Genomic DNA, 15,664 nt, shown 5'->3' with positions numbered 1-15,664 from the left:
GTACAATAAATAAATAAATAAATAAATAAATAGGGCTAGGGTAGCTCAGAGGTATAATGCCCATGGGTTCAATCCCCAGCACGACAATAAATAAATAAATTAATTAAATAAATAAATAAATACTAAAAATGAGCACCACTTGACTGGCCTTGTCATAAGTGCTCACCGCATTGATACAAGTAAGACAGCACCACTGGACCGCCTGGTCAAGGGTGATGAACTAGGTACCCCTCAGGTATCTTCCTGTAGATAGTTTCTGAAACCTTTAAGTCATCTTGGATACGAATTAGGAATACTTTTCCTTTTTTTGTGGTACTGGGGATGGAACCCAGGGGCATTCTACCTCCAAGCTACACCCCCAGCCCTAGTTTTTAGTATGTATGTATGTATGTATGTATGTATGTATGTATGTATTTTGCAGTCCTGGGGATGAAACCCAGGGGCATTGTACCTCTGAGCTACACCCCACCCCTATTTTTTTGGTATTTTTATTTTTATTTTTATTTTTATTTATTTATTTGGTGGTACTGGGGTTCCTGGAAGCCCTTCTACCTCTGGGCTACACTCCCAGACCTATTTTATACTTTTTAATTTGGAAACAGGGTCTCTTAAGCCAGCGTGGCTGGCTTCGAACCTGCGCGATCCTCTTGTCTCCACCTCCCAAGCATGGGGATTAGAAGTGTGCGCCACCACGCCCGGCTGGTCTTTTTATTTTTGAAACACGGTCTCACTGAGTTGCGAAGGGTCTCGCTAAGTAGCTGAGGTTGTCTGCAAACCATGATCCTCTGGTCTCTGCCTCCCAAATGCTGGGATTACAAGCGTGTACTACCATGCCCAGCCAGTCTTTTTTATTTTTTATTTTATTTATTTTATTTATTATTATTATTTTGTGTTACTAGGGATGGAACCCTGGGTCATTCTACCTCCGAGCAACACCCACAGCCCTAGTTTTTAGTCTTTTTATTATTTATTAATTTATTTATTTATTTTTGGTGGTACTGGGGTTCCTGGAAACCCTTCTACCTCCGGGCTACACTCCCAGACCTATTTTTATACTTTTTTATTTGGAAACAGGATCTCTTAAGCCAGCATGGCTGGCTTTGAACCTGCGTGATCCTCCTGTCTCCACCTCCGAAGCGTGGGGATTACAAGCATGCGCCACCACACCTGGCTAGTCTTTTTATTTTTGAAACAGGGTCTCACTGAGTTGCAAAGGGTCTCGCTAAGTAGCTAAGGTCTCTGCCTCCTGAATGCTGGATTACAGGCGTGTGCCACCAAGCCCAAATATACTTCTTTCTTTTAAACAAATGAACCGGGCATGGTGGCACACGCTTGTAATTCCAGCACTCAGGAGGCTTAGAGAGGAGGATTGCAGTTCGAGGATCGCAGTCTCAGCTGCTTAGTGAGGCCCTTTGCAACTCAGTGAGAGACCCTGTTTCAAAAATAAAAAAATAGGGCTGGGGGTGTAGCTCGGAGGTAGAATGCCCCTGGGTTCCAGCCTCAGTACCGCAAAAAACAAAACAAAACAAAACAACAACAAAAAACCTCATAGAATTTAGCCAGGCGTGATGGTACGTGCCTGTTTGCAATCCCAGTACTCGGAGGCTGAGGCAGAACTGCAGGTGTGAAGACAGCCTCAGCAAGATAGTGAGAAACCTAGCAAGCCCGTTTTAAAAACAAACAAACAAACAATAAATAAACAAACAAATAAAAAGGGCCGGGGTGTAGCTTAGAGATAGAATGCCCCAGGTCAACCCTCAGTCACACACACACACACACACACACACACACACACACACACTTTCATAGAACTCCTCTTCAAGAGTCACAGGGCTACGTCAAGCATCGTTACCAGATAGCTACGCATGAATAGAGCCCCAGGAGGACCCCGTTTTGGAACTTGAGAATTCTGTTGTCTTCATTCTGGTAGATGAACTCCAAACATTCTTCAAATGTTCTATAAATAAAGCCTAAAAAAGAGAAACAGAAGAGCTTTGCTGGCAGGTGGGAGGGGGCGTCTTCTGGCCTCATAGCCCCCAGGAGAATTTCCCACTGCAGAGAGTCTGTTCTGATTATTTTAAAATTTTCTAGTTATTGTTATTGGTACTGGTGATCAAACCCAGAGGCATTCTACCTCCAAGCTACACCCCCACCCTTTTTATTTTATTTTCAAAACAGGGCTTTACTGTGTCCCTGGCTGTCTTGCTAAATTGCTAAGATTGGCTTCACACCCGCCATCCTCCTGCCTCAGCCTCCCAAGTACTGGGATTACAGGTGTGCGCCGCTATGCCTGGCGCTGGGGGTCACCTTTCAAGAGCGCCCGTGTGGACGCTGAGGGCTGCCTCCTCAGCGTCGCTGGGAAACGTGGGAGAGAGCCTGTTGCCAAATCCCCACCAGAACTCTCGCTGATAGTCAACCACCCTTCTTTCCAAGGCCTGAAGGCTTGGCACTTCCTACAGGAACCAGACACTCCCAGTACGGGACAGAGCAAGGCGGTCCAGACCGATCCCACGGTGCAACTGACAGCTTCAACCTGAGAGGCTCCTGTGGCCCCTCATCCTCCTCCTGCTGCTCCCCCCTGACCTCGGCCCGCTAGGCAGCTCGCGCCTCTGGGCCTCCCCAGCCCGTCCCTTGAGTCTGTCCAGCCTAATGGCTGCCTCAGCCGCCGCAGGAGCCACGCCCCACAGCTCCTACATTCCAGCCACACTTACCCGAATAAAGCATGCTGTCCAAGCAGACCGTGTAGAAAAACGCCTTGCCAAAGATGTGCTCCTCGGCCACCGAGAGCTCCCACAGCCAGCCCAGCACCTGGATCAGCTGCTTGTATCTGCGGGAAGGACAGCGTGGGGTTAAGTAGCACAGAGGAAGAGTTCACCCTGGTCTGGTCTTGGCCCTGCCTGGTGCGTCCAACTAAATACAACCTTAAGCAGACTGCAAAGCTTCAGACCCAACTCTGCTCAGGACTGGAACCCACATTTCCAACTGGCTTTCCTTCCTTCCTTCCTTCCTTCCTTCCTTCCTTCCTTCCTTCCTTTTTCTTTTTCTTTCTTTTCCTTCCTTCCTTCCTTCCTCCCTTCCTCCCTCCCTTTCTTTCTTTCTTTCTTTCTTTCTTTCTTTCTTTCTTTCTTTCTTCTGTGTGTGTGTGTGTGTGTGTGTGTGTGTGTGTGTGTGTGTGTGTTACTGGGAATTGAACCCAGGGGCATTCTACCTCCACACTACACCCTCCGCCTGATTTTATTCTTTTATTTTGAAACAGGATCCCACTAAGTTGCAGAGGGACTACGCTGCTGAGGCTGGTCTTGAACCTGCGATCCTCCTGTCTCAGCCTCCCACATACTGGGACTACAAGCATGTGCTACCACTGGCCTTTTCTTTTCCATCTGTCCTTTTGTGGCTCTTCCAAATCAGGGTGGCTGGTGTCGGGCCAGGGTGGCCTGCACCTCCATCCTGACTCCTGTTCTCTGCGTATCTTGGTCCCCGTGAGACCTTCCCTTTGCCTTCCCCTGGCAGGGTGGGGTTTTGATCTGCAGTAGGGATGGCTGACTCCCTGCCAGAGATGGGCCTGAGCCACCAGATGAGAGATGATGCCTCCGAAAGAACTCTTTAAAAAAGCTGTGGCCAAGCCGGGCATGGTGGCGCACACTTGTAATCCCCGCGCTTGGGAGGCGGAGACAGGAGGATCACGCAGGTTCGAAGCCAGCCATGCTGGCATAAGAGGCCCTGTTTCCAAATAAAAATATAAAATAGGTCTGGGAGTATAGCTCAGAGGTAGAAGGCCCCTGGGTCCCACCCAGTACCACCAAAAAAAAAAAAAAAAAAAAAAAAAAAAGCTGTGGCCCATAATCCCAGTACTAGGGAGGCTGAGACAGGGCGCAGATTCAAGGCCAGCTTCAGCAACTTGAGAGAGCCCTAAGTAACGCAATGGCACCCTATTTCAAAATAAAAACATAAAAGGATCTGGATGGTGTAGCTCAGAGGTAGAATATGATCCTCATTATAAAATAAATAAGTTAGTAAATAAAAGAATAAAAGGAGCAGTGGCAGATGCTGGTTATCAGCTCTACCATCCTACCGCAGACAGTGCTCCCTTCCCAAGCTCTAGGCCAGGGCAAAAATGAACCCAGGACACTTTAGAATATGGCTCCCCAACTTTGGAAAATAAATATCGAGTAGGCTTTAAGGTAAATACCTGCTTTTCAGGAAGAGAGACTTGGTAAGTATACGGAGGACCAGGTAGTGCTGATTGGGATTCCGGAGCAGCGCCCACATCTTATGGGCTCGAGATCCTGGGAAGAGAACGGCCATGGCGTACGGGGGACGGGCCCTTCACGCCCATCCTCGCCACCGGCCCTTACCTAACTCAATGGCCAGGTCCAGGTGGCCCATGGTGTACTTGATGTAGCCCAGCGTGCTGGCCACGTGGGCCACGATTTCAATGCCCTCACCCTTCAGTGGGAGGCTGGTGATCTGCTCCATAGCCATCATTTCGTATTTGAACCACACGCCCTGGTAGCCAGCCAGCTGGTGATAAAGCGAGTAGTCCAGGTACGCCTTAATGATCTGCAACGCAGCCAAGGACGAGAGGAGGGAGGCTGGGGTGGAGGCACGAACTGGAGGCCAGGGGCCTCACCCAGAGCCTGGGGAGTGAGGCTGATCACCAGAGCCATGGGGTTGGATACAGAAACCAAAATGAGTTCTCACCACAGCTTATTAGGTCATCCAAGGAGGCCTCGATGGCCCCTTGCCTACCGTCCTTTAACAAAACACACAGCTTGTACTTTCTGTGCAAAATAGAAGCGACAGCTTATATATGTGGGTATATGGTCACAGAGCAAAGACCCTGAAAGGATCTTTGATATCTTCTCCCTCTCTTTCTTTTTCTCTTTTCTCCCCTCCTCCTTCTTCTTTGTGGTACTGGGGATTGAGCCCAGGGGTGTTCTACCGCTGAGCTACACCCCCTGTTTTATTATTTTGAAATAGGGTCTAAGTTGTGGAGGGCCTTACTAAGTAGCTGAGGCTGACTTCGAACCTTCGATCCTCCTATTTCAGCCTTCCAAGCAGTCGGATTACAAGCGTGCGCCGTGTGCCCGGCTCTGAGAGGGTCCTTTGAGGGAGCTATCCTTTACCTACTCCCTTTCACCCCTGTTCTCTGAGCGTCTTGTGCAGATTCCCAGATGCAACGTGTGGCACTGCACCAGAACCAAGGTGGAGGCAGGCGTAAGAATCCAGCTCTCAAGCCGGGCATGGTGGCGCACGCTTGTAATCCCCGCGCTTGGGAGGCAGAAACAGGAGGATCGCACAGGTTCGAAGCCAGCCCTGCGCGCTGGCTTAGGAGACCCTGTTTCCAAATAAAAATGTAAAAATAGGTCTGGGAGTGTAGCCAGAGGTAGAAGGGCTTCCAGGAACCCCAGTACCACCAAAAAAAAAAAAAAAAAGAATCCAGCTCTCGCCCCTGAAGCCACACACTAAGAGCTTTGCAAACATGGCTAGGCGTGGTGATGTACACCTTTAATCCCACTACCTGGGAGGCAGGCCGAGACAGGAGGATCACAGGTCTGAGACCAGCATGGTAACTTGGCAAGGCCTTGCTTCAACATAAAAATAAAATAGGGCTGGGGTGTAGCTCAGAGGTAGAATGTCCTTGGTTCACTTCTCAGTATCAAAAACAAACAAAACAAGGGTTTTTCTAATAATCTCATGATTCAATCCCAATTGGCTTTAGTAGGCTTTTCTCGCCAAAGGATATTGGAAAATGTATGAGCAGCCATGAAAGTACCACCTGGAAGTGATTCTGCGTCTCCAGCGCCGCATTGACCTGCATCACAGCCGCCAGGTGGCCGTAGTACTTGTAGTGAACAAAATAGTTCAAGCTGTAGATCCGCCATAGCAAGGAGAAGCAGGTGGTCTGCCGGTACAGCTGCGCCAGCCGCTTCTTCCTGTTCAGCAAAGGCAGACAGGCGGGGTGCAGAGGAAGGTGTCACAGCACCCCGAGGGGCAGCACTGGCTCTCAAACCCTCACTGTGCACAGGCTGGGATCCTAGCCTGCCCAGTTACTAACAAGTGTGCTAATCCTCCTCCTCCTCCTCCTCCTCCTCTTGCTCCTCCTCCTCTTGCTCCTCCTCCTCTTCCTCCTCCTCCCCCCCCTCCTCCTCCTTCTTGTTCTGGAGATTGAACCCAGGGGCATTCTACCTCTGAGCTACACCCCAGCTCTATTTTATATTTTATTGAAACAGGCTCTTACTAATTTGAGGAGGACCTCCCTATAAGTTCCCGAGGCTGGCTGCAAACCTGTGATCCTCCTGTCTCAGACTCCAAGTACTGGGATTACAGGTGTGCACCATGAAGCCTGGTTTCAGAGTTATTTTATAGGTGAAATTTACATTCAATTAAATGTACAAATCTTAAAAGTACAATTTTGGTCCATGGAAACCCGCAGTACATGGATGAATAAGACTTATCCTTTGGTGAATGTCTTTGGGGCCTGAGTTGTCTTGGGGAGAGCGGGGGAGGCAGGGATAAAACCCAGCGTCTGAGTAGCAGCGGGCTTGTGACTGAGGTTCTGGGAGTGCTGGTGCTGGCTCCAACCGGAGCATGAAGGGCCTGTTGGCGGGCAGGTGAGGTGCAGGGCGGGAGCGGCGGGGCGCCCTCGGCACAAGGCCCCTGTGCGTTTGCCATCTCGACGCCCTGCTGAGCGCTGCCTGCGGAGCGCTCTGGGCACCCAGCCCTGGTGGCGGCAGGCAGCCTGGAGCTCCAGGGCTGCGGGCTCCCAGGGTGCCAGCGGCCCCTTCCCTTACCCTGGGGGTGGGCCCTCCTGGCCCTGCTGGCTGAGGTAGTGGAAGTGTCTGTTCTTCTCCATGTGCGAGTGGAGAAACAGGGAGACGAGGTTGTAGGGGAAGATACGGTTGAGAAGCCTCAGGGCCTTCCTCAGCATTTTCTTGGCGAGCACCATCTGGCCCATGTTAAAACAGACCTGGGACAGGAGGGAAGGCGAGGAGGAGAGGTGTCACCTGAGACGCCTGACACCTCCGGCGGGATCCCTGGCCAGAGAGCTCATCTGTGGCCTGGACACGAGGCCCTCCTGTCCTGGGCAGGAAGGCAGAGGTCGCCAAGATGGCTGTCTGCAGAGGGCAGGCTGCGGATCGGGCTCAGCGTCTCACTTGTGCATCCTCTCCCTTTAGAAAGGTTGGCCCCTCCCCACGTCCAATTCTAGAGGTCATTACAGAAACACTTCCTAACGAGGAGTCAGCCTGGCGGGGCGTGGTGGTGCACAGCTGGAATCCCCGTACTTGGGAGGCTGAGACAGGAGGATCGTGGCCGAAACCAGCCTTAGAAGATGCTCTGCAACTTAGTGAGACCTTGTCTCAAAATTTAAAAGAGCAAGTTAAAGGCTGGGCGTGGTGGCACATGTTTGTAATCCCAGTGCTTGGGAGGCCGAGACAGGAGGATCGCACGAGTTCGAAGCCAGCCTCAGTTACTTGTGAGGCTCTCAGCAACTCAGTGAGACCCTGTTTCCAGATAAAGTATAAAATAGGTCTGGGAGTATAGCCCGAAGGTAGAAAGCCCATGGATTCCATCCTCAGTACCACAAAATAATAAATAAATAAATATTTTAAAAGGGGAGCTGGGGATGGGATGTAGCTCAGTGGTTGACTGCTGCCGGGTCCAATCCCCAGAAATACACACACACACACACACACACACACACACACACACACACACACACGTCAGCCTGGGGGCGGGGTCTTGCCCCTGGACTGGGTTCTGGAGTCCTGGCAGGACACTGGCAGGAGCAGCCGCAGATCGGAGGAGCTCCGCTGTCTGTGGCAGCAGCCCTTCAGCCCCGGCTCTGAAGGCGGCTTACCTGACCTTTGAGGCTGTAGAACGTGGCGGACTCAAACGTCTGGCTCCAAGACTTGTCCTTCTTGAGAACTTTCAGCAGTTTCTCTCCCTCGTTCAAGTACATGTATGCCTGCAAGCAGCCCAGGGAAGAGCCGCTGAGCCAGGGCCGCTCCCAGCAGGCACCACCCTGCAGGAGGCCGCGCTGCCTGGAGCAGAGGCTGCCTCCGTGCTGGGACAGATCTGGGAGTCAGGGAGGCCCCGCGAGGCCGGCGGGCAGCGAGGGCAGAGTCAGGCTGACTGCGGCCGCGTGGCTGGTGTGCGGGCCGTCCCTGAGGAGCGGGGTGAGCGGCATGTTCGGGGCCCTTGTGTGTGGGGGCTCTGGTTCTAATCTCTGTCTTCCTGAACACTCACCAGCCCCTGTGGAGTACGTGGGGCACCCACAGGCTTTAGAACGTCAGCCACGGGGCCGCTGTAACCTCCACAATCTCATATGCCTCACATATGCAGAGGAACTTTCATTCTTTCTATTTATTTATTTATTTATTTATTCATGCAGTACTGGGGATGGAATCCAGAAGTCCACTATCACCGAACTGTACCCCTAGCCCTTTTTATTTTTTATTTTAATTAATTAATTTATATTTTGTGGTACTGGGCTTAGAACCCAGGGGCATTCTACCACCGAGCTACAACCCCAGCCCTAATTTTTATTCTATATTTCGAAACAGGACAGCTGAGGCTGTCCGCGAACCATGATCCTACTGTCTCAGCCTCCCGAATGCTGGGATTGGAAGTGTGCACCACCTTGCCTGGCTATGTTTTATTTTTTTTATTTTTAATTTTTTTGGTGGTACTGGGGTTCCTGGAAACCCTTCTACCTCCGGGCTATACTCCCAGACCTATTTTATATTTCATTTGGAAACGGTCTTTTAAGCCAGCGCGGCTGGCTTCAAACCTGCTCGATCCTCCTGTCTCCGCCTCCCAAGCGCGGGGATTACAAGCGTGCGCCACCACGCCCGGCTATGTTTTATTTTGAAACAGGGTCTTACTGCTTGAGGGACTTGTTAAGTTGTTGAGGCAAACCTTTTTTTTTTTTTTTCAATGCTGGGGATTGAACCCAGGAGCATTCTACTTCTGAGCTAAACCCCTGGCTCTATTGTTTTTGTGTGGGGGGGTCTAGGGATGGAACCCAGGGGCATTCTACCTCCCAGCTATACCCCCTGCTCTATTTTTATTTTTTATTCCTTTTTTTTTTTTTTTTTTTTGGGGGGGGTACTTGGGTTCCTGGAAGCCCTTCTACCTCTGGGCACGCTCCCAGACCTATTTTATATTATTTTTTATTTAGAAACAGGGTCTCTTAAGCCAGCGAGGCTGGCTTCAAACCTGTGCAATCCTCCTGTCTCTGCCTCCCAAATTCGGGGATTACAAGCATGAGCCACGATGCCCGGCTTTATTCTTTATTTTGAGACAGGGTCTAAGTTGTGTAGGGTCTCACTAAGTAGCTGAGGCTGTCTGCAAACCACGATCCTCCAGTCTCAGCCTCCCAAATGCTAGGATTACAAGTGTGCACCACCATGCCCAGCTAATTTTTATTATTTTGAAACAAGGTTTTACTAAATTGCAGGAGGCCTCAGGAAGTCACTGAGGCTGCTAACCACAATCCTCCCGTCCCAGCCCCCCAAGTACTGGGATTACAAGCGTGCACCACCATGCCGGGGTTTGCGGAGGTGATCCTTGGACCTGTGAGCTGTCTGTCTCATCCTCTCAAGCGCTAGGATTACAGGCATCTACCACCACACCTGCCTGAGACTTCCATTCTTAGCACAAAATCTTGAAAGAACAGGGGCTTGCTTACTCTTTTAATAGTGTAATTTTTATTTTATTATTTTTGTGTGTTTGTTTGTGTGTGTGTGTATGTGTGGTACAAGGGATTGAACCCAGAGGCATTCTACCTCTGAACTACACCCCCAGCCCTATTTTTTTTAAATTTGGAAACAGGGTCTCACTAAGTTACAGAGGGCTTCCCAAGTTGCTGAGGTTGGCCGGAACCTGAGATCCTTGTGTCTCAGCCTCCCAAGTACTGGGATTACAAGGTGTGCCACCACGCCCGGCTAGTTGTTTAGTGTTATGTAACTCTGTGACCAGGCAGCTGGAGAAGAGGAAGTAGCCCAGTGTGGCCAAGGGCTGTGGGCATGGCTGCCGGGTTGTGAAACTTCCCTCCGCTGGCTGGAGTCTCAGAGAGGGAGGCCCAGGCGGACACTTCCTCTGGTTGCTTCATGGAAGGTTAGTCCGCCGGCTCCTCCAGGAAAATGGCCGAAGGTCAGAAGTTTGAGAAACAGCCCGCTGCGCCTGACCTGCCTCACCCCTCCCTTCTCTACCCGCCGGGACACTTCTGTGCACACAGATAATGAAATGTCTGCAGGAGAGAAACATACTCAAGCCGGGCATGGGGGTGCAGGCCTGTAATTCCAGTACTGTAGAGGCTGAGGCAGGAGGATCATAGGTTCAGCAACTTAGTGAGACCCTGTTTCAAAACAAAAACAATATAGCGCTGGGGGGTTAGCTTGGAGGTAGAATGTCCCTGGGTTTAATTCCTAGCACCATGAAGGAAGAAGGGAGGAAGGAAAGAGAGAGAGAGAGAAGGGAGAGAAAAAGAAAGAAAAAGGAAGGAGAAAGAGAAAGAAGGGAGGGAGGGAGGAAGGAAAGAGGAAGAGAAGTTATTTCGCTGCACTCAGTCCAGCGCTTCCTTACTGAGGAGTGCATTACTTTCCCTTCCTCGTAGATATCGAGACCCCTCATTTCGAGGGGCGTATCACCCTGGAGACGCAGGCACCAGTGCTCTGGCGGTCCAGAGGCGTGCCATGCTTGAGTACCACTGCACACACCACAGTGGAGAGCCTCCTCGGGGCTCACAGGATGAAACCATCTCTGCACCACGGAAAGGCCTGCAGGCACTTTGCACTCGAAGGCATTTGAGGACGCTTGGGAGGGAGGCGCTGCTTCCAAGAGCCCTCTCTGCATGGTTTGGGGAAGGGTGCAGGAGCCCTTCCTCCCGCAGGTAGATAAATCCCAGCAGAGCCCTCAAGGGGGCAGCGCTACATGAAGTGTGCAGCTGGCTGTGATTTGTTCCAACCCTCCCTCCTCCATCTCTGCTCATTTCCCTCCTGAGAAATGTGCTTTTTTTTTTTTTTTTTTTTTTGGTGGTACCGGGGTTCCTGGAAGCCCTTTTTCCTCCGGGCTACACTCCCAGACCTATTTTTTTATATTTTTGAAACAGGGTCTCTTACGCCAGCACGGCTGGCTTCGAACCTGCGCGATCCTCCTGTCTCCGCCTCCCAAGCGTGGGGATTACAAGCGTGCGCCACCACGCCCGGCAGAAATGTGCTTTTCAAAGGGAAAGGTCTGGCAGGGTGGTGACCATGAAGCCCCCCAGGGCTCCCCTCTGGCTCCAAGGTCGATGGCTTCCGGGACAGAGCAGGTCCCAGGCTTACCATGTAGTTATCGCCCAGGATGAGGTAGGCGGACGCGATTTCTAGGAAGTAATACAGGGCTTTGTTGTTTTCTCCCAGCACCAGGAAGTGCTGGGCCAGAGGCAGCAGGACGATCTCCAGGACCTCCTCGCACTGGCAGGACTCCAGGGGAATGATGTCTTCCTCAGACGTCCTCAGCTTCGCTATGATGGCGTCGAAGAAGTCCAGGATCTTCTCCTTCACTTTCTCAGGACTGCTCACGCGCAGAAATCAGCAGGAGGAGAGCAAATAATAGGCACAGAATGGCTTGAGGCAGAATAGCTTTAAAAACTAACAGGAAGTAGCCGGGCGCGGTGGGCACCTTGTAATCCTCGTGCTTGGGAGGCTGAGACAGGAGGAGCACAGAGGTTCGAAGCCAGCCTCAGCTACTTAGTGAGGCTCGCAGCAACTTAGTGAGACCCTGTTTCCAAATAAAGTATAAAATAGATCTGGGAGTGTAGCCCGGAGGTGGAAAGCCTCTGGGTTCCACCCCCAGTACCACCAAAAAAATAAAATAAAAACTAACAAGAAGTAATCCTAGTACTTGGTCGAGGACAGCACCAACATGCTGAGACCCTCAGTAACCTAGCAAGACTGTTTTAAAAAGCCGGGCATGGTGGCTTGTACTTGTAATCCCAGCATTTGGGAGGCTGAGACAGGAGGGTCCAGGTTTGCGGACAGCCTCAGCTACTTAGTGAGGAGGCCCTCAGCAACTCAGTGAGACCCTGTTTCCAAATAAGGAATAAAAAATAGGGCTGGGGGGTGTAGCTCAGAAGTAGAATGCCCCTGGGTTCCAACCCCAGTACTGCAAATAAATAAATAAATAAATAAATAAATAAATAAATTTAAAGTAAATAAATAATAAATAAAAGTAAATACATAAATAATAAATAACATTAAACATAGAATGGCCTGGGGATATAACTCAGAGCCAGAGTGCCCCTATGTTCAATCCCCAGTACCACACATACACACACATAAACAAATCTAAACAAAAACTAGTGAGAACAAGACAATAAAACCCAATGCACACCCTGCGCACCCCAGACTTTTCCCACCATGGCTAAGCGGCCGAAAGGACTAGCCAGATGCGTGACCTTAACAGTGACTTGACTGGCAACTGCTGGCGCGTGCTCTGCTGAGTGGTTTCATACAACTGTACCTGAGATTTTCAGGAAAGAGCTCTGAATTCTTAGGAATCTGTGATTTAGAAAGGATGATCTCTTCTTCAGCTAGGAAAAAAAAAGTCACATAAGTAGTTGAAATGTTCCCTGTAGCCGGGCGTGGTGGTGCACGCTTGTGATCCCCACGCTTGGGAGGCGGAGACAGGAGGATGCGTTGGTTTGAAGCCAGCCTCACTGTTTCCAAATAAAAATATAAAATGGGTCTGGGAGTGTAGCCCGGAGGTAGAGGGTTTCCAGGAACCCCAGTACCACCAAAAAAAAAAAAAAAAAAAAAAAAAAAAGGAAATGTTCCCTGTAGTGGAGGGGACTGATCGCCACCAAAGACTCTCCGGTTCCCTTTCCATGACAAACGACCCATGGCTGCCCGGCCTGGAGCCACAGTTCCTAGTCTCCATCATGCGTGAAGCCACAGGATCTAATCTGAAGGGGCAGATAGCACCTCTAATCTGAGAGGGTGATATGTCTACTCTCCCTGCTCCTGGCATAGAAAAGCGGCCAGTTCTGAGGAGCCGAGGGATTGCAAGGGCACAAGCCAGAGCAGCCCGACCGTGTGGCTGACTGCACGCAAGGCCGGCTGCCGAAACGTCCCCTGGACTATTGCACAGGCAGGGAATAAACCAGGGCCCACGGGGCCAGGCCATGGAGCCGCTGGGCTGGGCTGTAGCCAATTCAGGACCCTGGCTCATTCACCTGCGGTCACCAGAATGACCACTCACCAGTCCTGAAGAAAGTGACATCAGTTTCCAGTGGGAAATACAGATATTTAAGCGAAATACCCCAAAGGCGGGAACCTTCAAGTGGAAACCTGCAGCCTAACCAGACGTCAGAAGGTCAGAAAATAGCCAGGCCCACATGGTGGCGCAGGCTTGTCATCCCAGCATTCAGGAGGCTGAGACAGGAGGATTGTGGTTCGGGGACAGCCTCAGCTCCTACTTAGTGAGGCCCTTTGCAACTCAGTGAGACCCTGTTTCAAAATAAAGAATCAAAAATAGGGCTGGGAATGTAGCTCAGAGGTAAAATACCCCTGGGTTCCATTCACAGCACCAAAAAAAAAAAAGTCAGAAAATTTTGTAAGGATCCTAGAACAGAAAGCGAATGGAGATCGTCTCAGCCAGCCATTTCTCCACTCAGGGGGAGAAGGGACGGGACTTGTCCCTGTGACAACTAGTTAGGGGCACGGGAGGGCGAGGGCCTGGGCCTGCTGGCTCCGAGGCGAACACATCCCTGCACAGCTTCTCGTTCCTAGACACATTCTGAGCATCTCTGAAGCCACCCACGGCTTCTGAAAGCCATCTGTGTCCTTGCCCCACAAAACCAGCGCCCCAACATGAGTGCATTAACCCTCCTCCAGGCCTGCTGTAGGTCTTGGCGCACGGGGTAAGAATCCACGTGCCCACCTGGGCCTGCATCCTCAGTGACCAATGCTGACTCCTCCAGAGCTGCTCTTGTTAAGGTTGCCAGCCCCAAAGGGTACATCTTCGTACATTTAACTATTTATTTTTGGTACTTGGGATGGAACCCAGGGGCATTCTACCTCTGCGCTACACCCCAGCAGTATTTTATTTTTCTTTTGAAACAGGGTCTCCCTAGGTTGATGAGAGTCTCACTACTTACTGAGGCTGTCCTCGAACCTTTGGTCCTCCTGTCTCAGCCTCCCAAATACTGGGATTACAGGCCTGCGCCACCAAGCCTGGCTTTGTCTTCCTTCCGTCCTTCCTTCCTGCTCTACTGGGAATTGAACCCAGAAATGCTGCCTCTGAGCTATACCCCAATCCCTGTTTTCCTTTCTGTTTTGAAACAGGGTCTCACCCAATTCTGAGAGTCTTGCTAAGTTGCTGAGGCTGGCCTTGAACCTGGAGCCTCCTGTCTCAGCCTCCCAGGTCCTGGCATTCCAGGCGTGGCCACCTGCATCTTCCCTCTCCTCTGGGCTGGCTCCTACTCTTCCCCTCCTGTGGGGACCCGTTAAGGCATTCCCTGGTGTCTCTGACTCAGCTGACCGTCCTTCTCCTGCTAACATATCAAGATTTATGGGTATTCCCTGAGCTACGTTCACATCTGCTGTGGATTGGCATTGTTCTGCAAATTCAGACTTCCACAATAAAAAATCACCCCCTGATAAACAAGCTCGGGCTATCTGCTTCCAATCAGAAGGACACAGAGCCTCCATGGAGAGATTCTCACATGGCCTGAGTAAAAGGTGCCGTTGGCCCATACTGAGCACAAGCCGTTTTTAATTCTTTTAATTGTTTGAAAGGAAAGGGTCTATGTCCTCTAATAACACCTCCCTGACCATCAGGGTCTTCAGTAACCAGGAAAACTCTGAATCCTCTAGTATCTTCTCTGTTTTCTGCAGCCCCATTTATAGCTGCTTGAAGCGGGGATAGTGAAGATAAAGATCTGTGTTTTTCACTCTTTTGTTTAGCAAATGCTACAGTGGGAGAATTTTGCAGGCTCGCCTTGCTGATAATAGAGAATATTGTTGAGATCCTCCCTTTTCACTATTTGAAGGAGCTCTCTGGTCTAATCGTTTAGTTAAAGTCTCTACGGCTGCTTGTAATTGCTTTATACAAAAATCGGGCTCTGGTGACTGTTTCTGGAATGTCTGGATAAGCCCCCGCTCATGTCTATGGTACCGAGCAGCCGTCTCCACAAGACGCTCCTCTCTTTCTGTATCTAAAGTATCTTCTTCTTCAGGAAGTGAAGGCACAGCGCCCTCTGTTCCCTCCTAGATTCGCTAACAAAAAGCCTATGTAACAAAAACGAAGAACTAATCTGGCCCACTGCATTTTACTATTTACACGTTAGGAACTAATCTTCTGACCTATCGTCTATCACTATTTACACATTAGGTGCCTTCATTTTCTATCTTAGTTTCTTTTTTCATTTTCTTTTTCTTTTTTTCTTTCTTTTTTTTTTTTTTTGGTGGTACTGGGGTTCCTGGAACCCCTTCTACCTCCGGGCTACACTCCCAGACCTATTTTTTTATATTTTTATTTGGAAACAGGGTCTCTTAAGCCAGCACGGCTGGCTTCGAACCTGCGCCATCTTCCTGTCTCCGCCTCCCAAGCGCGGGGATGACAAGCGTGCCCACCACGCCCGGCTCTTTCTTTATTTTCTGTCTTAGTTTCTTTC

The 15,664-nt window shown here is 50.4% G+C and overlaps 1 protein-coding gene across 1 annotated transcript in view; it reads right to left on the bottom strand.

Moving 5' to 3' along the window:
• The window catches only part of ADCY10 (adenylate cyclase 10), a gene marked incomplete at both ends in the record, with an annotated part of 59,626 nt that overhangs the window by 6,808 nt on the left and 37,154 nt on the right, over positions 1-15,664 (bottom strand). The window contains 9 exons of the mRNA XM_080699097.1: positions 1,853-1,970; positions 2,712-2,827; positions 4,190-4,286; positions 4,356-4,560; positions 5,780-5,936; positions 6,795-6,970; positions 7,862-7,969; positions 11,331-11,562; positions 12,511-12,580. Of these exons, the coding sequence (XP_080555223.1) occupies positions 1,853-1,970; positions 2,712-2,827; positions 4,190-4,286; positions 4,356-4,560; positions 5,780-5,936; positions 6,795-6,970; positions 7,862-7,969; positions 11,331-11,562; positions 12,511-12,580 (1,279 nt within the window). The remainder of the gene's footprint in view (positions 1-1,852; positions 1,971-2,711; positions 2,828-4,189; positions 4,287-4,355; positions 4,561-5,779; positions 5,937-6,794; positions 6,971-7,861; positions 7,970-11,330; positions 11,563-12,510; positions 12,581-15,664) is intronic.

The sequence above is a fragment of the Muscardinus avellanarius genome (assembly GCF_963383645.1).
Source record: "Muscardinus avellanarius genome assembly, chromosome: 7".
In the NCBI taxonomy this organism is placed as follows: Eukaryota; Metazoa; Chordata; class Mammalia; order Rodentia; family Gliridae; genus Muscardinus; species Muscardinus avellanarius.
This window is presented reverse-complemented; position numbering and strand designations above follow the sequence as displayed.